Consider the following 26,455-nt stretch of genomic DNA (forward strand, 5'->3'; position numbering starts at 1 on the left):
ATTCAGTTAATTGCAGAAGGCTCAAGGTGCGAAGCAATTAAACAGATTCCCACAGGCAGGAGTTTCCTCCCTTTTGTGGAGGAACACCACTGATGAGGCAAGGTCCCAATTATGTGTCCCAGATGTTTACTGGGGGGCAAGGGGGACACTTGGTGGCCGCCACCATATTGCTTGGCATGTGAGAATGTTTTTTCCTTTGTACCCTTGAGCCCATCTTATTGGAACAATTAAAAAAGATCCATTTAAAGACAACATCATTTTGTTTTTCTCTTAGATTCCAGTCAGGACTACACCGACTCCACTGGCATAGATCTCCATGAGTTTTTAGTCAACACATTAAAAAGCAACCCCAGGTAAGGGTGCCTCACTCACATGATAGGTGAAAGCAGAGTTAAGATATAAATGTTAGCATTGAGGAGACAATGTCCCCCTTGCCGCAGGCTAACAAAATTGCTCAGCTCATTTTTATAAAAAGGTCACACGTCTTGAACAAAAGCTTACTTTGTATTATTTGCTTAGGGACCGAATTATGCTGCTCAAGCTTGAACAAGACATCTTGGACTTCATTGGCAACAACGAGTAAGTTTCACTTCTTCTGTATTTCAAGGTAGATTAAATTGCAAATAGCACAACTTTAAAACAGATTATTGCCCAAAAGTGCTGTACAGAATAAAACAGAAAGGTAAAAGATAAAAAATAATAATCAAAATCACAATAAGTACAGAACATTTTAAATATAAAACACATTTAAAAACAGATAAAAAAGAAAAACATAAAAATGTCCAGCTCAGCACGTGTTGAAGGGGAACTGCACTTTTAAAAAAATGTTGCCTATTGTTCACAACCACTATGAAAGACATGACGACGGATGTTTGATTTTCTTAATGCATTCTAAATATTAAATAAATGCGATCAAAAGTTCGCTTACAATGGAGCCAATGGAAACCGCGCAATTCCACCTATAAAGACCTTAAAAACACCCAAACACCTCCATTAGGGTTTATATACATGATATATGTAATGTAGTAACGGGCACATTTATGATAACATTTAATATTTTGATCATTATAAGCAAATGCGGCGCATACATTTTAAAAACGCATCATGACGTTTGCTTTTTTTTTTTCCATCATCACTGATTACTCACTGAAGACTTCATGAGAGCCAACACAAATAATAAACTCTCAGTTACTGTACAATGCCTGCTGTCATTAGGATGCCGACTGATGGGATGTTCATATATTCCCATTTAGATGAAGAATGACTCATAATCCTCACAAAGAAACAGGGTGGGGGTACCAAGCCTCTTTTCGTGTCGTCCTTGCCATTTCCGGGGCCTAAATGGCTGTCAAAGTGTACCAACTTGTCGAAATACGGAATGTAAATTATTTTTTTGTCATAATAAAAGTTATTAATATTGGTAGTAAAATTAGTGGTGTCCTGATATGTTTTCACTTCTGATACTTTACCAGTATTGGAGAATTGGGTATTTGCCGATACCGATCTGATACAATCTCAGCCGTAGTCATACATATTCATTATTTTATTGAGTGGAATTTGGGAAAAGACTTGATATTGTGAAATTCGTCAGAACAATGGTAGGTATTAAAAAACCTTAACCTGTTTATTATTATGTTGTGTAAGTTGAAGTGGAGCATTAATCATTTTTGTCCACACCTCGTGGCCACAATAATTCATTCAATTAAGCTAAATGTACTGTAAGATGAATGATGCAGACACGTTTGTTACTGGATACTATCGAAAACATGTAACATACAATTACATTTTTTGATACTTGTTCATATTGACAAATTTGTTGTCAGACAGTAATATTGTTCAACTTAGGACCCGTATTGTGTATGCCTGGCCTGTGTGCTATTGTGCGCTTAGCTGTTGTGTAGCCTCTAGTTCATAGTAACTTACAATGTTTTCCTTTTGTAAATGACTTGACTAAAACATTAAAAAAAAGACTGAACTTGTGTGCTTTTTGGAGGACATTTAGATGTTAACGGACTGTCCACCTTTGCACAAGTAAACGGGACTGCTTGTATCGTAGCCTTTATCAGAGATGTTAGATGTAAACTGATATAATCCGATCCTTTTTTGCTTGTATTGGACAGATATCATACCATAATATACGATAAACACCACAAATTAGAGTTATTATTTTTGATATTATGTAGGTTGTTCTGCATTCTTCAGTTTTTCTGTGAGCGACCCTTCTTGGAAAAAATTGAACACCGCTAATTACCTCCCTAGACCAAATTAAAGTGTTTGGCAGCAGCCGAAACATTGACTCGAGTTTCCAAGCGCTCCAACAACAAAGGATCTTTTCATTTTCTGATGCAATGTACTCTATTCCGCATAATCAGGAGTTTTGGATGGAGACTTTCAGTCTTAGCTGTCGTCGTGCAGATGTGTGTTTGGTGTAAACTGCTCATTCCCACACTTGACCGACGACCCGTGTCTCCATTTAGAAGCCAGAAAAGAATATTCCCGCCTATGACGTCCTATCACAGGATGCTGTTGCACCGCGTGGCCGCCTACTTCGGGATGGACCACAACGTGGACCTGACCGGAAAGTCTGTTGTCATCAACAAAACCACCAGCACAAGAATGTAAGCGTCTCTCCTCCAGAATGTCACGTATGATTTTTATTATTTTTTTTAAATGGTCTCCAATGTGTGGTGGATTTATTGCGATAAACTCCACACGTTTGGCTTCCTTCACCCCGGTGTTGATTAACATATGTTGCTGTCAGTACCCGTCTGAAATGAAGTTCGCCTCCTTAACTGTTGAAAATCCCCCTACCGACAGACCCGATCAGAAATTCTCCGAGCACATCAAGGATGACAGGGCGGACGATTTCCAGAAACGCTACATTCTCAAACGAGACAACTCCAGCTTTGATCGCGACGACAGCACGGTAGGTGTCCCCACCCCGCCGCCGCCACCAAGCTGTCACTTTCATTTCTGACATGTCAGTACGAGTGGGACAATCTGGCGTCCCCAGTATAGCTGCTAAAAAGATGTGTGTGTGTGTGTGTGCATGCTTGCGTGCGTGCGTGCGTGCGTGCGTGCGTGCGTGCGTGCGTGCGTGCGTGCGTGCGTGTGTGTGTCGTGTCCTTGCCAGATTCGGATGCGTTTGAAAGCAGACAAGAAAAGCAAATCGATGGAGGAGAGGGAGGAGGAGTACCAACGAGCCAGAGAAAGGATATTTGCACATGATGTGAGCGCTGCTTGTGTGGGCGGGGTGGGGGAGGGGCGCCATGCTGCACAAATCTGTTATCCATTGTGCAAATTTAGCCCCGATTTTTACCGCCAATTACACGGCTAGAATTTATTGATGGCACCGCTCCGATACGGAGTTACGCGTTTTTATATCTTTAATGACCTGCAATCAGTGACTCTGGATATTATGAGTTTATTAGTCAATTAAAAACATGTTTTAGTTCCTGTTACACTTTTACGACTAACAAGCTTCTCTTCGACAGGGTGATGATCACTTCATCCTGGATAGAATGTAAGTTGTAAAGAACACAAACGCTTTCTTTCGCTCATTGAGTCTCTGACAGAATCACTCTTAGTTGTTCACTCATTTACTATGTCAGCGCTACACTCCTGAAGGTGTCCATTTTGTTTTTAGTAGGCTTAATTGCCGTTTTCAGCAGTTGGTGTTGTCAGCGTTCTGCCTCTAATGCCTCCTACCACCCTCCTCCCCCGCAGCTCTCAGGATGAAGACGCATGTATGCGCACCCAGCACAGGCGGCAAATGTTCAGGTGAGGTCTGCACGTCGCTCTGCGCCTTTCAGAGACCAAATTGATCTAAGGATTTGTTACCGCTGTTCAGAAATGCTTCTGTTTTAATAGGATTTTTAGTGCAGGCTTGCTCATGTGAATCAGTCTGCCTGGACTAAATCATGGCCAATTAAAAAATGATAACATATACTTTAGCCTCTTCTTTGATGATAATGCTAAAATATAATAATGAAGTATTAGTTATTTATATAGCTTAAAACCTTAAAAGGGAACAATGATGATTTAAATCTACATTTAACACTTTGTGGTCTCGATCAGGGGTTCTGAACCTTTTGGACCTCGGAGCCTAACTTTTCAGTCAAATATTAACACTGAATTAGTAATCTTACTCTTGATTTTAATCGTATTCAATAATTGTACCAAACATACTTACAATTTGCAACCTTATCAAATGATATAAAACCATGTGTTAATCACAAATAGTATTATTTAATAAACCCTAGACTTAGGTCAGGCTAATTTGAAAAATAAGTATCAACAAAATACACTGCATATGAAGGGACTCAAATAACTGACAGTTATGTTGTGCTAAAATAAACTAAATGAATAATATATGTTTCTTAATAAGCTGTCAATAAAATTAAAGTGCAAATGAAAATACAGCTCTACTAATTTAGTCATATTTTTTGCGTTGGAGAAACTTATTTTTGACTTTTGACTTTAACTTTTTCGGTTTGTCTGATATTGTCATTACTGCCACAAGTGGTGGAAAAGTGTACTACAAGTGAGTACCGCTGCGGCCCATACGGACCACAGCTGAAGAACTGATATTTTTTGGCGGCCCAACTATAGTTAAGAAATACTGGTCTCCATCTTATGTATTGGATATGCTTCTGTGTAAATATTGCATGACTTGCCGTCCGAGTCCTCAGTCACGTTTATTACCCGTTTTTTAAATTGTCTGCAAATTATTCTTGACCATTTTTATTTTTTGCAATTTTAAAACAATTTTTGCGGCTACAAAAAAATTTGGAGCCTCATCTTGAAAAATCGTGAGAAAAATGTTTTCTTTTCTTTTTATGGGTAACACTGTGGAGCATTGGATCAGAAAATGCACATATGAGTACCCATTTGTCATAACTTTAGCGACTTAAAAGGGTCATATTACTTTTTTCTGCTTTACAAACACTTCCTTGTGGTCTACATAACATGTATTGGTGTTTCTTTGGTCAAAACATGTCATAGATGGTTTTACCGACCGTTTTCAAGCCGCTTTCTGACCGTCTCTTCTGAATGCAATTTATGTGGCTCCACAAATTATTATGCTACTTTTTATTAATTTGAATTTCACTATGGAAGTGCTAAATACTACAGCAAAGATGGCGGGGAGAGACAAACATACAGTATAGGCCAAAAGTTTGGACACACCTTCTCATTTCAATGCGTTTTTTTTTATTTTCATGACTATTTACGTTGTAGATTCTCACTGAAGGCATCAAAACTATGACACCTGTGAAGTGAAAACCCTTTCAGGTGACTACCTCTTGAAGCTTATCCAGAGAATGCCAAGATTGTGCAAAAAAGTAATCAGAGCAAAGGGTGGCTATTTTGAAAAAACTATAATATAAAACATGTTTTCAGTTATTTTCCCTTTTTTTGTCAAGTACATAACTCCACATGTGTTCATTCATAGTTTTGATGCCTTCAGTGACAATCTACAATGTAAATAGTCATGAAAATAAAGAAAACTCATTGAATGAGAAGGTGTGTCCAAACGGCTTGTTTCCCGGAAGTATGAAGGAAGGCAAGATTGTTTTATAAATATTTCCGCAATGCCTTGATGGTTTGATTTGACGTTTTTGGGTCTTACACAACAGAAGGTACCAATAGGTAAGAAAAGTTGGTTTTGCATAATAGGCTCTCGTTAAATTTAGACGATGTGTAGATATTAATCACTACGTTCGTACTAGAGATAAATGCGTTAAAATGTAATATCGGAAATTATCGGTATCGGGTTTTTTTTATCGGTATCGGGTTTTTTGGGTTTTTTGTTTTTTTTTGTTTTTTTTATTAAATCAACATAAAAAACACAAGATACACTTACAATTAGTGCACCAACCCAAAAAACCTTCCTCCCCCATTTACACTCATTTACACAAAAGGGTTGTTTCTTTCTGTTATTAATATTCTGGTTCCTACATTATATGTCAATATATATCAATACAGTCTGCAAGGGATACAGTCCGTAAGCACACATGATTGTGCGTGCTGCTGGTCCACTAATAGTACTAACCTTTAACAGTTAATTTTGCTCATTTTCATTAATTATTAGTTTCAATGTAGCTGTTTTTATATTGTTTTACTTTCTTTTTTATTCAAGAAAATGTTTTTAATTTATTTATCTTATTTTATTTTTATTTATTTTTTTTAAAGTACCTTATCGTCACCATACATGGTTGTCCAAATTAGGCATACCGGTAATAATGTGTTAATTCCACGACTGTATATATCGGTTGATATCGGTATCGGTAATTAAAGAGTTGGACAATATCGGAATATCGGATATCGGCAAAAAGCCATTATCGGACATCCCTAGTTCGAACATTATCTTCATACAAGCCGAAGAGATTTCAAACTTCCTAAAAATCAAATGTGAGCACAGGACGCTCGACAGCGTCTGACACTGTGACTTTTACCCTGACCAGGTCACGGGCCGGCCGCTCGGCTGCCAGCTGGCAAAGCAGCTCCGAGACGGACACGCTGCCGCGACAGAGCGAGCCCCGACCGTGGAGCAGCACTGACAGCTCGGACAGCTCCAACCGCCTGGCCCCGCGACCTGCCATCACCAAGGCCAGCAGCTTCAGCGGCATATCCCGCATTCTGGCGCGAGGGGACAGCAGCGCCAGCAGCAAGAGCACTGGGAGGCTTTCCAAAACAGGCAAGATAGAAGATGCGCTCGCTCGTGTTAAACAATAAACCAAAGAAATGAGAGAAAGCAGCGAATTTCAGATGACTCAATCTTCACGATAAACCTGTTTGTTTGAGTGGGAGAAAAAAACTCACTTGGTAGAAAAGCCTTCAGGTAAACCGGGGACAATTATTATTAGCCTCTTATACTGGAAGCATGCACTCGTTATTACCACAGTTGAGCTGATTTTATCACTAAAGTCTTTTGGCCTCCTGTTTTATTAGAAAACTGTCAAAGCTGAATAGTTTATAGAAAACACTGAAATACCGTTAAAGGCGAGCAGTGGATACTTAACAATCCCTGGGAGGGTCTAAACTGCAAGAAAGCGTTTGCCCTTTGCTCTCACTTTGTTCTCAGGATGAGCCATTTTCACCATTATATCATTCTTGTTTCATTTTCCCCCACAAGGCAGCAATTTGTGTTTTGGAGAGTCAAAGTCAAACGTCTTGCCCCCCCCACCCCCCTCTCTCGCCCTTCCAGTGCCCTCAAATAACCTTCCCATGCAGCAATACAGTACGCACGCCACCTCCGTTTAAAAATAGGTGCTCATAAAAGATGGAGATGAAATCTAAAAAGAGAGATTTATGAACCTTTTCCTTATTGTAAGGCCAGGAGGATCATTGATGCCTCGTAAATAATCCCCTTTTGCATGGAGGTTGCATAAATCAGGTGTTCTAAACCTTTTTATTTTTTTTAGCTGGGTACCAGACTTTGCTTACTTAATTTAATTTTTTTTCCAAAATGTTTGTTTATTGGGGTTTTAGCCATATAATTACCAGGAAGAGTCAAAAACATCAAATACTTTTCTTTTCCCCCCCATTCCGGACACACCTTTGTAATCAGGCTTTTTACTGATCATCTTAAACTTTTTTTTTTTTCTTTTTTTTTTCTGCCTTAATTATTCAAATTACAACTATTATTATTTCAATCTTATGCTTTTATTAACTTTGTGATGTAATATTTATATTTTAACATTTTTATAGTTTAACAAAAGTCAAGTATTTTCATATATATAAGAAATACTTGACTTTCAGTGAATTCTAGCTATATATACAGTATATATTTACCTATCAAATACACAGTAATGAAAACACAGTTCTACTAACTGTACTGTGCTTGCTGCTTACTAAAAAATAAATAACACTTACCTCTCACTATTTAAATAGCCTTTGTTCTGCCATTTGAGTACTGGCGAGTGATCTCTGAATCCGGGAACATATCCTTCACGGATTTGTTGAAGACATCCGCAAATGAGAACGGAATGTTGCTTCCAGCTATCAGTATAGCCATCTTTGTCTCGGCATATGTTACACCATCGGGTCTCCATTAGCGAGGTGGCCCATAATACTGGACTGGGACCGGTGCTGCGCTGCCGCCGCCTTGTGCTTCGCTAACTGTTCATGAGTGACTATATCCATTCAATGGAGAAGTCTGTTCTACAAAATTTACAGGCAGAATACCCCTTCCCCTTCGAACTGTCCTGGATAAACTGAAATTCTTGTTTCCATTCGTTTTGGAACTTACAAGCATATTTCTTCATCTTACTAGTCGTCGGCGTCGGCACGGCTGTATCTTCCTCGTTCTTCTGCTTCGTCTCCTTGTTGTGTGCGCAGTTGTGCACTCTCTAAAAGCCGTATATGTTATAACGTGATTGGGCCGGCACGCTGTTTATATCGTGGAAAAGCGGACGTGAAAACAGGCTGTCGGCAAGTATGATGAGAAGGTGTGTCCAAACTATTGGCCTGTACTATATATGTATATGTGTGTATGTATATATATATATATATACATATATATATATATATATATATATATAATGTACTATATATATATATATATATTAGGGCTGCAACAACTAATGGATTATAAAAATAGTTGGCGATTAATTTAGTCATCGATTCGTTGGATCTATGCTATGCGCAGAGGCAATTTTTTTAATTTATTTTTTAATTTTATTTTTTATAAACCTTTATTTATAAACTGCAACATGTACAAACAGCTGAGAAACAATGATCAAAATAAGTATGGTGCCAGTATGCTGGGTTTTTTTCAATAAAATACTGGAAAGGATAGAAATGTAGTTTGTCTCTTTTATCCGATTATTAATCGAAGTAAAAATTGACAGATTAATCGATTATCAAGTTAATCGTTAGTTGCAGCCCTAATATATATATATATATACATATATATATATATATATATACACACACACACACACACATACACGCAGTGTTTCCCCCAGAAAATTTGTTAGTTAAAGTGGTGTCTCTCCAGGGGGATGGGGGTGGGTGGGTGTAAGGAACAGCGTAACGCGGCCTGTCGCCATCATGTCTCCATCTCATCTCTGCCACCACAGCCTGGGGGGCAATAGACTACTTCGTCGCGTGAGGAAGCCTACAATTTTCATTTGTGTTTTCCGCTCCATATGCTGAATGCCGATATACTATATGTATCTCGATATTTTTTCCGTAAAGTAAAAACAATACACAAAACAGTCCTAGTTACCTGAGATACTAAGTATGTCATTATTATGACTTAGTAAGTCAATATTTTGACTTACTAATTTAATAAGTCAAAATAATGACAAAATAATGACTTACTAAGTCAAAATAATGACTTAAGTTAAATTAATGACTTACTGTAAGTAAGCGTTTGCAATAAGCGTTTGAAAAAAAGAGTTAAAAGTGGGGCCACATGCTGACATATTCTTAACTCATCATGCTTAATTTATTACAGCATTTGGGAAGCCTGTAGTTGATTTTTATTATGTAAATATTATATTTTTATCAACATGTGATAGCAGGGTTCCTGCCATTCAAAACTAGGCTGCTACATTACTAATGATTAATGTAACTATAGCTGAAAAAAATAGTACAATAGCAATAGGAGAGACTATTCATCCCTGAACACCATGGAGTTCATGTAGGCTTTATGATGCAGTTACATTATTATATCAACTATCAGAGACAGCTTCAGGAAACTCTCCATTTAACATAATTTCATTTTTTGCTGCTTCAACACAGCTCAATCAACACAGAAAAGGGTAAAGTGAAATAACTTAGTTGTTAACTGTAGGTCAATAATGTTTGTCTTTCTCTCAGACAGACACACACACGCATGCACGCACGCACACACCGCAGAGTGAGCTAACATTACGGGCTCATAGTGATGTTACTAGTAGTTGACTGGGAGGTGTTTATTATAATTTGGGGAGAGTCCGCTGACTTATGCTCACCTGCTAAACACCTATCTGCTCACCACACCATCTCTCCTCTCTGCCTGTGCCGTGAGCACTGACTCCATGCGCTCTGAATACGGACTGCTGATTGGCTCTTACATGCGCTCTGAATACGCCCTGCTGATTGGCTGTTACCGCTCTGCGTGTAACCAATCAGATGGTTGTGTGGGTGGGACAATGCTGGGTGCTGCAGAGACGTACTGACAGAGGCAGAATTAGAACGAAGCGGAGCAGCTTGTTAAGACTTTAGTTTAGGCGGTGGCTCTTTGTTGTTAAGGCGCACGCCTTAAAAACAAAACCCTGCGGGAAACCCTGATATATATACACATATGTATGTATGTATGTATGTATGTACACACACACATATATGTACATATGTACAGCACTTTGTCTTTGCCACTTGCCTGTGAATGAAAAGTGCTATATAAATAAAGTTTGACTTGATTTGAACAAGTAACAAAAAAACCTAATAATAATCATTAAATAAATTGGAATTAAAAAAAACCCACACTGGTAGTTATTAACATAAAACAACAGACAGCGGCATTCCCGAATGGGCCCAATCAAATTTTAACACTGAATTAGTAATCTTACTCTTGACTTTTTATCAAAAAATAGTACTAACCTAATATATTGCATAAGAAGAGACTCATACCTGTAAATGACTGATGAAATTTTTAATTACATAGTTGTGTTGCAGTAAAAAAAATATATAATAATGAATGTTTTTAACTAAAATTAAAAAAAAATTAAATTGCAAATGAAAATACATCTCCACCACTTTAGACATAATTTTTGCACTTAAGAAACTTCTCTTACTTTAGCTCCAGATTGCCTGCCTGTTTGAAATTGTCATTTCTGCCACAAGTGGTGGAAAAGTGTATTACAACTAAGTAATATATTTTAGCAGCCCTCTATGGGGCGCTCGCGGACCAACAATGGGCCCAGCCCTATGGTTAAGAAACACTGGCATAAATGACGCATGGGAATTAAAAATGGGAAAAAATATATATATTCAAAAAGAGCATTTTAAAGAAAAATACTTAACAAGGCCTGCTCATGGTAAAAAAAAAATATAACAAAAATGTATGTTACCATTAGCTGTTAAGCAAAACATATTTTTAAATCTATTTATCTGTCTATATTTTTCACAATCACAAATTACGTCGAATAAAAGTTGCTCGTCGGCCTGAGGAAATTGTTTGCCACTCAGGCTTGTAACTCACCGATGTCTCGTCAACAGGCAAGGAGCACGTGCACATACACAAACGGTGCGAGAGAAGCAACGAACAATTCGCAGTCATGTTTTTGTCAGGGTTGTCAAACTTGTTTTCATTAAGGGCCACATAGCAGTTATGGCTGTCTTCAGAGGGCAGTGAATAAATATATAAATGTAAATCACCTCAGGATATTATTGCACAATTGCCTATGCAGTTGAGTATTGTATTTTTTTATTATGTACAAATTGATGGATCGCTTGCTTTGAAATCATTTATCAACGGGACAAGCAGATACTGCAGTATTTTTGTTTTTTTTACAAAAAACAGCTATACAGTATATTGTAAAATATTTGTTGCTCTATCAGATATTTTAGTTAAAAAGATATGCAAATTCATGCTGTACATTATCTTCTGTCAAAATGGAAATTAATACATTGAGTAAGAAATATGATATACTTTATTGAAGCACATTACTGAATGTTTTGAGATAAGAGCTGTCTCGGCTGACTATTATTTAAGTTGCATGCAAAAATTGTAGTTCCAATTAGTCACAGTGAATCCTGTAAGATCTGACCAAAACATCCAATTTTTCTCACCAGCATTAGCTCATAGCTAGACATCAAGCACCAATTAAATACATTTCAATGGGAGACGGTGATTTGAGATACACGTGTTTTGAGTTAGGAGCTCCATTACAAAGCAAATTAAACTTGTAAGTTGGGGTACTACTGTATTTCCTGGGCCTTGATTTTGACACCTGTGCTATAGACTAGACCAGCGGTCGGCAAACCAAAATGTTGGAAGAGCCATATTAGACTAAAAATTCCCAAAACAAATCTGTCTGGAGCCGCAAAAAATTAAAAGCCTTGTATAAGTGTTATAACAAAGGCAACACATGATTTGTCATTAGCCTACTATCAAAATGACTGTGTCGCTTCGTTGACAGAAATGTTGAAATGTAATATTTATTCTACACATTTTTTACAACATTGTGGAACAGTGAAATTGAGGCTTTTCAGAGGGTGAGATAACTCCTGGAAATTACTGACTTAGAATGGCCAAAGGTATAGATGTGTGTCCAAGTTAAAGGAAACAGCAGGCTGTCTTCTTCTAATGGATTTATTCCAATCTTTGCAGTTTGCTGTGGTCTGGAACAACATGGCGCAGAAACAACTATCAGAAATGCAGCCAATATTACATACAGATACTGTGTCATGAGACATGCAAGTATAAATTACCGGTAAATACACAGAGGACTTAAAGGAAATTAATTGAGCTCAAAAATACCTACAAACGAGGCATAGTGATGCAATATGTACATACAGCTAGCCTAAATAGCACGTTGGCATCGATTAGCTTGCAGTCATGCGCTGACCAAATATGTCTGATTAGCTAGATAGATCAACAAGTCAATAATGTCAACAAAGCTCACCTTTGTGCATTCACGCACAGCATAAAACGTTTGGTGGCTAAAATGAGACAAAGGAGTGGCATAAAACTTTCTGTGGCAGCGTCGGTGAAAGTTGATGTAAACAAACTACAGTGAGTTAAAAGACTGCCGAAATTAGTAGGACAAAGCGGCGCTTGCCAAATACTCACATCAGTGAAGCATGTTTAATATAAACAGTGGGATTCCTAACAATTAGGAAGGTATGTGTCATGTTTGTCCTCCTACAGAAACAATATTAAGACAAAATATGTTTCCCCCCATCTTTTTTCATTTTAATACCTTTTTGAAAAAGCTCCAGGGAGCCACTAGGGCGGCGCTTAGAGCTGCATGCAGCTCTAGAGCCAGTGGTTGCCGACCCCCGGACTATACAAACAATTATACTGTATGTAACGTCACTAGCCAAATTAGCTAACACACAATTCTAATGTGCGTACCACGTAGGGGTGTAAATCTTTGGGTACCTAACGATCCGATACGATCGATTTGGGGTGACGATTCTCAATTTAAACGATTTTTGCAATGTATTATTTGGTATAATAATTATGATTAACCTTTTTCAAAATAGGCTACAGGTTAGAAAAGCACCAATCTGGTTGCATGGACATGGCTTAAAAGCATATTTTAAAAAATGTATTTTTGTAAAAAAAAAAAACATATTTGAATACATTTTTGAAAAATGGGAATCAATTTAGAATCAGGATGGATAAGAATTGCGATTCGGATGTGAATCGATCATTTGTATGCACCCCTAGTGTCACGTATGTAACACGTAAAAAATTGCAAACCTTTTCATCCTAACCCAAGTTCTAAGTTGCTTTAGCCTAAAATAGCTATGGCTTTTCTATTTTATAATTATACAGGGACAAATCAACCACAGATGGCGCCGAGCTACCAACACCTCCGTCAACATTTCCCCAAGAGCCTCGAATTAAAAAAAAAACAAACGTGTTATTAGACTGTGAATTTGTTCCGCTGCTTAATTATCACCATCTACTCTCAGCACCCCTGTCGATTAGAGACAGTGAGAAGCATGAAGCCAATTCTCATCTTATGCCGCTGCTTAGAAAAAAAAACATGAAAGTGCCTTTTCATTCTTTTTTTCTTGTCTTCTTTTGTCACTCCAGGATCAGAATCTTGCAGTAGCGTCGGTTCTTCGTGCAGTTCGCTGTCTCGTCCCCACCGGCCTTTCACGGTGCCAGCCTCTTTGCGGCCCAAAATGCCCTTAGTCCACCAGACTGCGGATACTAAAGGCTCGGCACACAACCCTAACATGATCAGGAGCGCCCCGCCCTCTGCTGACGCCACAAATTATTATGTGTTGTCGTTGGAGGCCTCAGGGATACCACCTGGCAGCGTTCTGGTCAATCCACACACAGGTACCTATCTACACCCGTTTAATCTTTGTTACCGACATAGTGGTTAAGCACAAGCTTATTTTGGTAAGCGTTGCTAAAAAAAAAATGCCGTTCAGACCTTTTAATTTGCAGTTACCTCAATAGCGATGATACATACGTGTGTTTACATTGTGACTCTTTATTTTTCTTTCAACAGGCAAGCCTTTCATTCATCCAAGCGGCAGTGGCATCGCTTATAATATGGCCAGTGTGGCACCCCCTGCTGGTAGGGGCCCACATCAAGGGAAGGCGGCGGCGGTGGCGGCACATCAGCTAACCTCGGTTGCAAGCCAGCAGCAGCCACCTAATCACCTTCACTCTCAGGTCAGCGGGTGCACCAGTTTTTGTTTGAACCAAGATGGCCGCGCTCATTTGTACTTTTCCTAACCCCCAAAAATGTTGGAGTCTGAGCTTTTGGCTCACTCATTAAAACCGTCTTAATTAGGTCTTGCCTTCTGAACCAACTTGTCGTCCATTTCAGCCGTCCTCTGAACCTGTTCATAACCCGACGGTCTCCTACAGTCTTCCTCCTCCTCAGTTCCTGCCCGTCTGTCCAAACCAACAGTACACTGTGGTACATAATTCAGTTTCCAATTTATTCATCATCTCTGCTGGATAAAAATCAATCCTGTTTTATCTTACTGTATTAGCTAAAATACACTTTTGTGAGTTTTTTTGCTATTGGACTTTTTTTGCAGGGATAGTTTAATTAATGTCATGTATTTTGGTGAAAAATAAATCCAGCAAGATCTGGCCTCATTTATGACCTGGTTTTAGTGAACTCTGTTGCCACTGTGGCTAATTATGCCTGTGAATATTTAATTAATCACCAGATGTTAGTTATGAATAATCCATGACTGAAAAACATGTCAGAAATGACCAGAGTTGGCATGCAATAGTGATACGGATAATAGTAGGAGTGTCCTGATTCAAGTTCTTCAATTCCGTTACGATGCCAATATTGGAGCCCTGCGAATAAGCCAACCCAATATTGACCCGATACGATGGAAAAGGTTTGATCAATTGAAATTAATCAAACCGAGAAAAATTACTAACCTATTTATTATTGGACTTATACTATCTTTAAGTTGAAGTGGAGCGGTAATTGTTTTGTTTTTTTGACGACACCCAGTGGCCACTATAGTTCATTAATTGTACTCAGTAAGTTGAAAATGCAGACACGTTTGTTACTCGATACTTTCCGATGCGCTTCTGCCTTGAAGACTTTGCATGTGGAAGTAATATGGAACCACAATTATTTAATACTTGTTTATATTGACCAATGTGCTGTTTTAGACTGCAATAGTGTTCAATAAAGGACACTTATAGACACTTACTAGAGGTGGGAATCTTCGGGCACCTCACGACTCGATTAAGATTCTGGACCGACGATTCGATTAAAAATCGATTGTTGATGCATCTTTAATTTATGTTTATGGATGCAGTTTTACATTTCTTTTCATTTCACTAAATAAGCGTTTATAACTTGCAACTTAAAAAAACCCAATTCATTTGGAAAAAGAAACCGTTAAGTACATTTATCAAATTAATGAAAATGTGTTAAAAACTGGAACATAAGTGTCTTATAATAAAGGAGCTGGTCGGATGTCTCGATGAGGTGGCTCGCTGCAGTCAGCCAAATTTTAGAACTGTCTGCATTACTTTATTTACAATAAATAAATTGACGTTTACTAATCAATTCCAAAATCGTCCGTGTCCAAATTGCGATGCATCTAAAAATCGATTTCCCCCACCTCTACTTATTACAGTACGCATATCTAGCTTGTGTGCTGAGCTGTTGCGTAGCTGCTAGCTCCTAATAGCCTATAGCCCACCATGTTTACATTTCGTAAATTATTTCACTATATCACAAGTAAGGCTGCAGCTAACGATTATTTTTCTATCGGTTAATCTATAGATTATTTTTCGATTAATCTATAGATTATTTTTCCTTTTACCGATTATTTTTTTTATTTAAAATGAAGATGAAAAAATAAATGTAGGCCAGTTTTTTCAAAAGGCATGGCTTTTATTTACAAAAAAAAATGTATGGCCACTCAGTCAACATTGACAACAACATGACAAAATATTCTGTAACAATGTAAACATTTAACAAAATTAAAAGTAGCTTATTTGCTTTTAATGTGCAAATATAAAAGTAAACATCCAGTGCAAATCTTAATATTCTGCAATAGTATAAACATTTCAAAAGTAAAAGTATTGCTTATTTTGCTTTAAAATGTGCAAAAATAAAGATAAACATCCAATTCAAAAAAGTGCAAAACGGAAATATTCTGTAACAGTGTAAACATTTCAACAAAAGCAAAAGTATTGCTTATTTGCTAAAATGTGCAAAAATAAAGATAAACATCCAATACAAAAAAGTGCAAAACTAAATATTCTGTAACAACAGTGTAAACATTTCAACAAAAGTAAAACGTTTGCTTATTTTGCTTAATAACACAACAATGATAGTATGATTAAAGTGAAAGTTAATTGTTCGTTTGTACATAGTATACGTAATTGTTAATGTTGTAAAAGGTATTTGCACAACTAATTAACGTTAGCGTTAAAGAGGAGCGCGCCTTTGTAAACACTGAACAGGCACGCCAAACGCTCCTCTCAGAGCGAAACGGTGCTTTAGTTTATGAATTTACAACGCAGATACAAATGACACATTCATGTTTTTGTGTAATGATGACAACGTATACTCACGCGGACGATTGACTAGTTGATGGTGATGGCAAGAACGCTGCCGTTGTGCTGCTATGATAGGCCATTTCCGCTCGACACAGTGTGCATACAACAACATTATTAGCAGAGGTGGGTAGAGTAGCCAGAAATTGTACTCAAGTAAGAGTACTGTTACTTTAGAGATTTATTACTCAAGTAAAAGTAAGGAGTAGTCACCCAAATATTTACTTGAGTAGTTTTTTCACAACATACTTTTTACTTTTACTCAAGTACTGAGTAACATACACACACATATCATATATATATATATATATATATATATATATATATATATATATATATATATATATATATATATATGTATGTATATATATATATATATATATATATATATATATATATATATATATATATATGTATATATATATATATATATATATGTATATATATATATATATGTATATATATATATATATATATATATATGTATATATATATATGTATATATATATATATATATATATATATATGTATATGTGTACGGTATATATATATATATATATATACTGTATATGTATGTATATGTGTGTATATATATATACACACACACATATATATATATATATATATGTATATGTGTATATATATATATACATACATTGATATATACAGTATATAATTTATATTTATTTATTTTTGCCGTTTTTGTTTACATGTTAAAGGTGTTTTAATAATTATACATGCATGTTTAACATATAGATTCCTTTCTTTCATGAAGACAAGAATATAAGTTGGTGTATTACCTGATTCTGATGACTTGCATTGATTGTAATCAGGAAGCAGTGCTGGTAACGTCCACGTTTTCAAATGGAGGAGAAAAAAAGTTCCTCCTTCCTTTCTAATACCACATGAAAGTGGTTGTTATTTGGCATCTTATTTGTCCACCTTCCATATTCGTTTTTATACACTTTACAAGAAATACATTGGCGGCAAACTCCGTAGCTTGCTAGCTTGTTTGCGCTGGCTTTCGGAGACTCTTATTTTGAAAGCGCAGGCGCGATGGAGCGGGACTTTTATTGTGAAGACAGGAACTGTGCAGTCAGTCTTTACGGTTGAAATAAAAAAAGGGTCTTTTTTCCTTCACACTTTTGATTGATTGATTGGAACTTTTATTAGTAGATTGCACAGTACAGTGCATATTCCGTACAATTGACCACTAAATGGTAACACCCGAAGTTAGCTCGGAGCCAGTCAGGTCATGTGACCCCTGGCTCTGTTTGATTGGTCCAACGTCACCAGTGACTGCATCTGATTGGTGGAACGAAGTGAAACGTCACCAGTAAGGCAGGCACTTTGAAGGTCTGTCTGACAGACCAAAACAAACAAAGCGTGCGTTAACAGATCGATAAAAATTAGTAGCGAGTAGCGAGCTGAATGTAGATAAAAGTAGCCGAGTAAAAGTAGCGTTTCTTCTTAGGCCATTTATTGAAATACTCCCACACTTTTGACGACTTTTGGCGTGCTTTTTTCCCCTCGCTCGCACCGCTCGCATCGTCTGCTTTGCGCTCCGCCATGACGGTAGTGTGACGTAAATATGCGACGCGTCGACGAACAAAAACGTCCTCGACGTATTTACGTAACCGATGACGTCGACTACGTCGACGCGTCGTTTCAGCCCTAATCACAAGAAAATACCAACTTTTTGTCTGTTGTATTGGAGATTTTAGATGCAAACCGACGGACACCCTTAATAGTTAACTTTTGGCTCCACTTGTCTTTTTTTCATTCAGATCATATTTAAATTCTGCATTTTTATCTTAAAATCCATCCATCCATTTTCTACCGCTTGTCCCTTTCGGGGTCGCGGGGGGTGCTTGAGCCTATCTCAGCTATATACCAATATAAGCTTGACATTAGATAACCAAGTGGTAACAGTGTTGATCCATGTTATAAGCAAAATAATTAGGAGTTTGACTCTAGGTTGGTGTTTTCTTGCTGGATTTAATTACTTTTTTGTCTTTATAACACCTGTTTATTACCGTGGATGTGCACAGCAGCGTTAAGTCCCATCTCTTTTCCAGCCTGACTCCCTCAACGCCCAATTTAGTCATATGACCGTGGCGCAGCAGTCGTCCAGCAGTAGTGGCGCGCCAGCCGTTGATGCCCGCCACTATGCAGCTGTGTACCACCACCCCCACGCCCCGCTGGTACTGCAGGGAGCGCCCTCACAGCAGGTTGCCAACTACATGGTCGCAGGACCCTCGGGGGGCCACCCAGGGATGCTCCAAGGCCAGCATGTCCCGCTTCCTGGCCTTAGCCACGCATATGCCAGCAGCATGCCCGGTCATGCTGCTTTCCCCGCATCCAGTCTGAACCAGCAACACACCAGTGTGCTCCAGCAGCACACCTACTTTCACCAACCTGTTCAGCAGGTACCTCGGTCAATTCAAAATTATTTTTTTATTTTTATTCGTAAGCCTTTCATTTTAATGTGGGGTTTGTGTATCTCACAGATGCCCACATGCTACTGCTCTTCCACCCACCACCCTCAGTGTTCCAACCAGCAACAGAACTACCGTCCGCCTGTAAACCATCTGGCCTACAACGGCCCTCACAGCCAAAACCTGCCACCACAGCAAGGTAGGGCTCACGCACTTGTGTTGTATGACTAACACATTGATTCTGTAAACAACACATTATTGTTCAGTTGACAAAACACACCTAACATTTTGTTTGAATAAAAAAGACACTGTGAAGGTCTTCATGTTCTGAAATAAAGTAACCAGTAAAGGAATGGAAAACCCAATTATGACATAAACAAATGCAATGTTCTGTGTGTGTATTTTCTGTATGATTCCAGTCATTAAGTAAAAATTACCGAACTAATGTAAGTGTGACATCATTATTAGGGGGTCTCCCAATCCGATTGTGATATTGGATATCAGCGAAAATAATCCGATATGAGCAATCCTGCAGACAGTTAACATCTAAAGATCCTTCAATAGGTCTTTTCTTCTATTTTAGACATTTACAGGCTAATGGCTACTAAGGGCTAGCAGCTACACAACAGCTAAGCACACAAGCTAGACATACAGTGCAGGCCAAAAGTTTGGACACCTTCTCATTCAATGCATTTTCTTTATTTTCATGACTATTTACATTGTAGATTGTCACTGAAGGCATCAAAACTATGAATGAACATGTGGAGTTATGTACTTAACAAAAAAAGGTGAAATAACTAAAAAACACTCTTGGCATTCTCTCGATGAGCTTCAAGAGGTAGTCACCTGAAATGGTTTTCACTTCACAGGTGTGCTTGAAGCTCATCAAGAGAATGCCAGTAGTGTGCAAAGCAGTAATCAGAACAAAGGTTGGCTATTTTGTTGAAACTGGAATATAAAACATGTTTTCAGTTATTTCACCTTTTTTTGGTTAAGTACATAACTCCACATGTGTTCATTCATAGTGTTGATGCCTTCAGTGACAATCTACAATGTAAATAGTCATGAAAATAAAGAAAACGCATTAAATGAGAAGAAAGTGTGTCTAAACTTTTGGCCTGTACTGTATATAAGGGCCCTTAATATTTCAGTCTAAAAAAGCACATTTGTCAATATAAACAAGTGCCAAATAATTATAGTAGCATATTATGTACACATACAAAGTCTCCAAGGCTAGTATCCAGTAACAACCGTGTCTGCATAATTCAACTTACTGCGTCACAAGCTTAACGCAATAAATTATGTCCACTAGTGTTACCACTCAACTCTACCTTCAAAGTACACAGCAGAGGATTATTAATAAATAGGTTAGTGTTTTTCACACCTCATTGTTTACCATTGACTAATTTTAATCAAGCCTTTTTTTAACGTTGCAAAGTACAAAATAAAAGTACGTATGATTTCTGCTGACATTGTATTGCATCAATATCAGTATCAGCCAATATTTAAAGCTCCAGTGTTGGTATCAGAAGTCAAAAAGTTGTATTGGGAGACCCCTAATCATTATTGTTGCTGATCAAACTGCATGGTAAAGTCATGAGGTGAGGCAGACAGCACTTTGCCCCACCTGAAGGGGGCGTACAAGTAAATCTGACTCCAAATGAGTCGGTGTCACCGCAAGTAATTGTAAACAACTGTAGTTTTCTTCAATGTTCAGGCGTCATGCTGTCAAGAGAGTAGACTTTGTTTTCCCTTCTAGTTTTCAGCTTTTTAGTTGTTCTTGAATGTTCTTTGACGAGGGAAAAAACAACATCCACAGGCTCTGGCTCGTTTCTAACGGCACAAACGATTTCCGCTAACTTCCTTTCCTGTGTTTTTTTTTTTGTAGTTTAGAAGTCTCTGTGGGATCGGCCGCTTGGGGATTCAGTATTTTCTCTTTTTAGCTTTCTTCTTGTAAGAGCTTTTGCTCAATCCCACTCTCTCCCTTATACATATATTTTCTACATTGTTTCTTCATTCGTGGTCGGTAGGTCAACAGCCGACAAATGCCCTACAAAAGCCAAGGACATAAATTTTTCAGTGAAATAAAACTGCATCATCTTTCTTCCTAGTGATTAAAAAGGCATGATTAGATTCATACGGCATGAGATTCCCAGTTTGAGCGCTGATGAATGATGAGAGGCGGGATGCGGGGCCGGGACGCTGTCTGAGAGGCTTCTATGAATCTCACAGTGAACCGGTCTCTTTTTCAGCCCCTCGGTCTTCCCCTGCAGGTCATGGCGCTGATGGTTGGATGTGCGCGCACAAAAGGGAAGGAGAAATCAATCGTAACCTCAATTAATTTAATCCCTCAGATGCAAACCGGCATCCCTCAAAAAAACGTCAGGGAGAGAGTAGGCCATTATCTGCGTCTGAAGGAGCACAATCATCTGCTGCCCGCTGAAATGGAATAAATCTGCCGCGTTTTAGCACGGCGGTCATTTCATGCTCGGTTTGTACGAGAAAGTGGGAGACATGGGCGGATAAAAATAGCCGCTTCTTGGCTCCTCGCGGCGCTCTTTCATTGTTTCATTGTGCTTTTCTCCCAGGGTGGCAGGCTGCAAAGACACCTTCACAAAAGGATGTCCTCTCCTTTGTTGCTGGGAGCACGTCACGTGTGTCACGGGGGACTGTATTTTCAAATGTCTCGCCTTGTCACCTTGACATTTAGGCTCTCCCCCCACCTCCCTCCTCTTCCCTCTGGCAAGGAGCGAACGCCACCATTTCTTGCCGAAAATGGACAGCTAGTGTTTTGGGCACTAATAAGAAATTGATGTTTCCCCTCCCCCCCACTTCCATTCGGTCACTCAGGTTGCTGTTTCAGGCCACTGCAGGCTAAATCAAATATATCGACTTTCTCATTTACTCCAAGTGCTCAACTCGCTGTGCACCGTGGCCGCCTATGTTGTTCTACTATTGATGCACCGCAATTTTTTTTTTATTAAGCAGCGAAAACCAGCATTTCAAGACACTATTTTTGACTTTGCTGCGCCGTTCTCACTTGACTTATTGTGTTTGTCAGTGCACCAGCCTGTGATGTCGAGCCCTGTGTCCAGTTACCAGACCGTAGTGGGTGTGCAGCCAACACCCAACTTCACCATCACTGCTGCCCAGCAAAGCAATATTGGCAGTCAGATGCAAGGGATGATGGTGCAGTACTCCCCAGTGCAGTCGTATCAGGTATACAAATACACTGGTACCTCGGTTTTTGTACGCCCCGCTTTTCACATGGTTTGCGTTTCAACAGAAAATTTTCGTCATAATGTTGCCCCCGGATTTTTTTAAATTTATATATTTGACAGGGACAGTACAATTAAACATTGCTACCCACAGGTAAGCGATGTCAAAGTGTGACTTCTAGCCACAGGCTAATTTGCAATCCTCGTCACTGGTTAGGCTTTTAAAGAAAAATTGAGAAAAGTGAAAAACACATACAAAAGGATTAGGACAAGTACAAAATAAAAATACATTAAAAATAATTGGCCCCATTTGTCAGTACTACACCCAGTTCTAGTGCTCACACTTTGATTTTCCTTAAGCCAATTTTTCAGTTTTGTGGAGAAAAGTTTAATGTTCGACTGTGACTTTAACTCCAGTGGCAAAGACTTGTCTTGAGGCCTTTGAGGCCTTCACTGAGAACACAGACTGACCAAGAGTCGTCCGGCACCTTTTCACTCTACAGCTCCCACCAACTGCAGCTCGAGTCTGCACACCTTCTCTACTTTATCTTTGTATGTCTTCTCACATCACATCAGGGACTAATCTATTAAAAATATCTTTTAAAAAATTTGAAATTTATCAAATTTATTAAAAAATGTGCACGGCCAAATGTTGCGCGTGACAAACTTTTCGGTTTGCCCGCGAATCGTTCTGCAAAATCGGGTGCCCAAGCAATAATCCCCCACAATATTGACTCTGGAGTATTGTTTTCTTTTGAGTATGACAGCAAGATAAGACCCCATGGGGCTTAAGAAAGTTGTGAGTACCAGCACTTTAAAAAAGAAGATGAGAAATACTATTTATGAAAGAACCTTCAGAAAAATAAGTATCCATCCCACAATGGGGTAGTTATATGATTGTGGTGCAGATTCAAAAAGTCCACAAAAGTATTAAAAAAAATAGCGCAAAAAAACACAAAAGTGCCACACATCGTTGCGCGGTCTCCAAGGGGTTTTAAACCAAAAAGTAAAAAAACATATAAATAAGAGGAAAACACCAAAGAACGTAAATGAGCACCGAGCTACTTCAAACAGCTGCCATTCAGTGGCGCCATTCCTACATACAGCTACAAATGTAAAACGCAATGAAAAACTAGATGAGCTATAAAAACAAGGGTAGAATCCACATGTCTCTTCGTCCTCATTCTCTACTCATTGTCAACAAACCTCTTTAATAAAGTGATATCAAAAAAGTGCAGAAGCCATCAAACAAAAGAGGTGCTCTTTGGAATACCGGTAGTTGAAATTGATGAAACCGCAAAGACCAATGGCTTATTGCAATGCATACATTTACCATATTTAAAAACCATTTTGTTTGGATTAAAAAAAAATGTTTTGTTTATTCATTTAATGTCATATACATTTATTTCGCATTGTTTACTAGGGTGCTCAAAAAATCGATTCATAGTTTTTTTTTTGTTTTGTTTTGTTTTTTTTTTCTTCTAAAGACTTTTTTTTAGGCCATCTCTCCGCATTTACATACACACAAAGCAAGCCAACAGGAGCCTATGTAACCTGTGGCCTGTTTTGAAAAGGTATTATAATTTTTATACCAAACAATATATTGTGAAAATCAGTTTGAATCCAGAATCATGTTAAATCAAAAAACTATTCTCAATCGAATTGTCATCCCAGGAATCCGTATTGGATTGTGAGTTGTTGTAAGATAATTATAATTAATAAATTAATAAAATTTTTTGGTGTAGGCTCTTATGTGTAAATGCTTTGGCATTCACACAATAATATTATAATAAAAACTAATAAATAAATGATTTCTTTGGTGTAGACTCTTATGTGAGAATGCTTGGGCATTCACACAATATTATAATAATATTACTAATTAATAAATCAATGATTTATTTGGTGTAGAATCTTATGTGTAAATGCTTGGGCATTCACACAATATTATAATAATAATTAATAAATAAATGATTTATTTTGGTGTATAATCTTATGTGTGTGAATGCTTGGACGTTTATACAATAATATTATAATAATTAAATAAATTATTTATTTGGTGTAGAATCTTATGTGAAAATACTTGGGCATTCACAAAATATAATAATAATAATAATAATAATAACTAATAAATACATTATTTGGTGTCGACTCTTATGTGAGTATGCTTGGGCATTCACACAATAATATAATAATTCTTAAATAAATTATTTGGTGCCGACTCTTATGTGAGAATGCTTGGGAATTCACACAATATAATATTAATTAATAAATAAATGATTTATTTGGTGTAGAATCTTATGTGTGTGAATGCTTGGGCGTGTATACAATAATATAATAATAATTAATGAATAAATTATTTTTTGGGTGTAGAATCTTGTGTAAATGCTTGGGCATTCACACAATATCATAATAATAATTAATAAATAAATGATTTATTTAGTGTAGACTCTTATGTGAAAATGTTTGGGCATTCACACAATAATATAAAATTAATAATAATAATGAATGAATAAATTATATATTTGGTATAGACTTATGTGAGAATGCTTGGGCATTCACACAATAATATTATAATAATGAATAAATAAATAAATTATTTATTTGGTGTAGACTCTTATGTGAGAATGCTTGGGCATTCACACTACTCGTGCCTTTTTTTGTTTTTAACATCCAACTGCAAAACTAGCACACAGTCTTGAGCAAAGCTTGAATTGTCTAATGTTGTCGCTGTGTTGACTTTAAACCCGTGTCGTTGGTTCCTAGCAGGTGTCCGTGCCACATCAGACGCACCAGCAGCCAATGTTGGTGTCGTGCCAGCCAGGACAGGGCGCCGTGGCGGTCGCTGGCATGCAGCCCTGCTACGGCCTCCTCCCTCCTCCAAACCAGCACACCACCATGAGGTAGCGAGCTTACCACTGATACTCACATACAGGCTTGACTAATCAAGAGCCGTAAAAACAAGTGTCAGTCCGAAGGGATCCGAGATGCAAAATGTTACCTTTTCACCCCTGCTAAGCCAGAAATCATTTTACATTGATTTCTTTGGAAGTGAAATCCCAAAATTCATGCATATCAATTAGGGGGTGTCGAAATGAGCACTTTAATGCATCATCTTTATTAATCTGAATAAAAATGTGTAATGCATTGAACTAATCTGCAGGGCAAAATTACTAAAAGCGTTTGAAATGTCTCTGGCAAAGCAATTACTAGGCGCAAGCAGATACACAACAGCTAAGCACACAATAACACACAAGCTAAACATACATAATAAATGTCCTTAATTGAACAATATTGGTAGCAGAAGAAGTAGTAGTAGTAGTAGTAGTAGTAGTAGTAGTAAAAGCTTATGAGAAAGTATCCAGTAGGGGTGTCCAAAATAAATATTGATTTTCGAACTAATCGCGATTAAAAAAAATTATATATATATATATATATATATATATATATATATATATTTATATATATATATATTTTTTTTTTTTTCTTTTTTTTTTTTTTTAATTCGTCCTGTCCAGCCACTCAGACAAATCATATTGTTGATGTAGATGATATCTGCTGTACAGATTTACTTTAGAAAAGAGAAGTGTTGGATACTTCTCGTGTTGCCTTATTTGTATTTGACTATTACATTTTTGGGTAGAATTTTATTTAACAAAACCAAGTTTCTTTTAATAAGGCTATCAGAGCTGTTACCTATTTCATGGAGGAATGTGCTTAATCATAAAATTGGCATTAGATGTTCTTAAAAAAGTATTGATTTTGAATCGACAATCGATTCTGAATCCGATCGCAACCAAGAATCGAATCAAAATCGTGTGGTGCCCAATGATTCACAGCCCTGGTATCCAGTAACAAACGTATCCGCATCAGTCAATTTATTGTGTCGTGAGCCAAACTTATTTGAATTCTGTGGCCACTAGGTGTCGCCACAAAAACAATTCCCATTCCACTTCAACTTAAAGGCGACGTAAGTCCATTCCCAACAGTTAATAACAAATATGTTAGTGGTTTTCATTGTCCTGTTTGACTAATTTCGCTTGAATCTTGTGTGACATTCTGCGTTACATAATAAA

At 37.7% G+C, this 26,455-nt stretch overlaps 1 protein-coding gene across 10 annotated transcripts in view; it reads left to right on the plus strand.

Moving 5' to 3' along the window:
- The window catches only part of LOC133582510 (R3H domain-containing protein 1-like), a 93,388-nt gene that overhangs the window by 45,932 nt on the left and 21,001 nt on the right, over positions 1 to 26,455 (plus strand). For 9 of the 10 annotated variants that reach the window (XR_009812504.2, XM_061936546.2, XM_061936547.2 and 6 more), the window contains 15 exons: positions 275 to 353; positions 520 to 579; positions 2,478 to 2,618; positions 2,818 to 2,926; positions 3,134 to 3,229; positions 3,495 to 3,523; positions 3,727 to 3,780; positions 6,465 to 6,697; positions 13,760 to 14,011; positions 14,187 to 14,353; positions 14,511 to 14,603; positions 18,805 to 19,155; positions 19,237 to 19,363; positions 22,226 to 22,383; positions 25,146 to 25,282. Coding sequence is in view for 9 of the 10 variants with exons in the window: in XM_061936546.2 (XP_061792530.1) it covers positions 275 to 353; positions 520 to 579; positions 2,478 to 2,618; positions 2,818 to 2,926; positions 3,134 to 3,229; positions 3,495 to 3,523; positions 3,727 to 3,780; positions 6,465 to 6,697; positions 13,760 to 14,011; positions 14,187 to 14,353; positions 14,511 to 14,603; positions 18,805 to 19,155; positions 19,237 to 19,363; positions 22,226 to 22,383; positions 25,146 to 25,282 (2,086 nt within the window). In the remaining variant the exon portion in view is untranslated. The remainder of the gene's footprint in view (positions 1 to 274; positions 354 to 519; positions 580 to 2,477; positions 2,619 to 2,817; positions 2,927 to 3,133; positions 3,230 to 3,494; positions 3,524 to 3,726; positions 3,781 to 6,464; positions 6,698 to 13,759; positions 14,012 to 14,186; positions 14,354 to 14,510; positions 14,604 to 18,804; positions 19,156 to 19,236; positions 19,364 to 22,225; positions 22,384 to 25,145; positions 25,283 to 26,455) is intronic. The other variant, XM_061936548.2, reaches the window with a different exon arrangement.

This window comes from Nerophis lumbriciformis, linkage group LG23 (assembly GCF_033978685.3).
Source record: "Nerophis lumbriciformis linkage group LG23, RoL_Nlum_v2.1, whole genome shotgun sequence".
Classification (NCBI taxonomy): Eukaryota; Metazoa; Chordata; class Actinopteri; order Syngnathiformes; family Syngnathidae; genus Nerophis; species Nerophis lumbriciformis.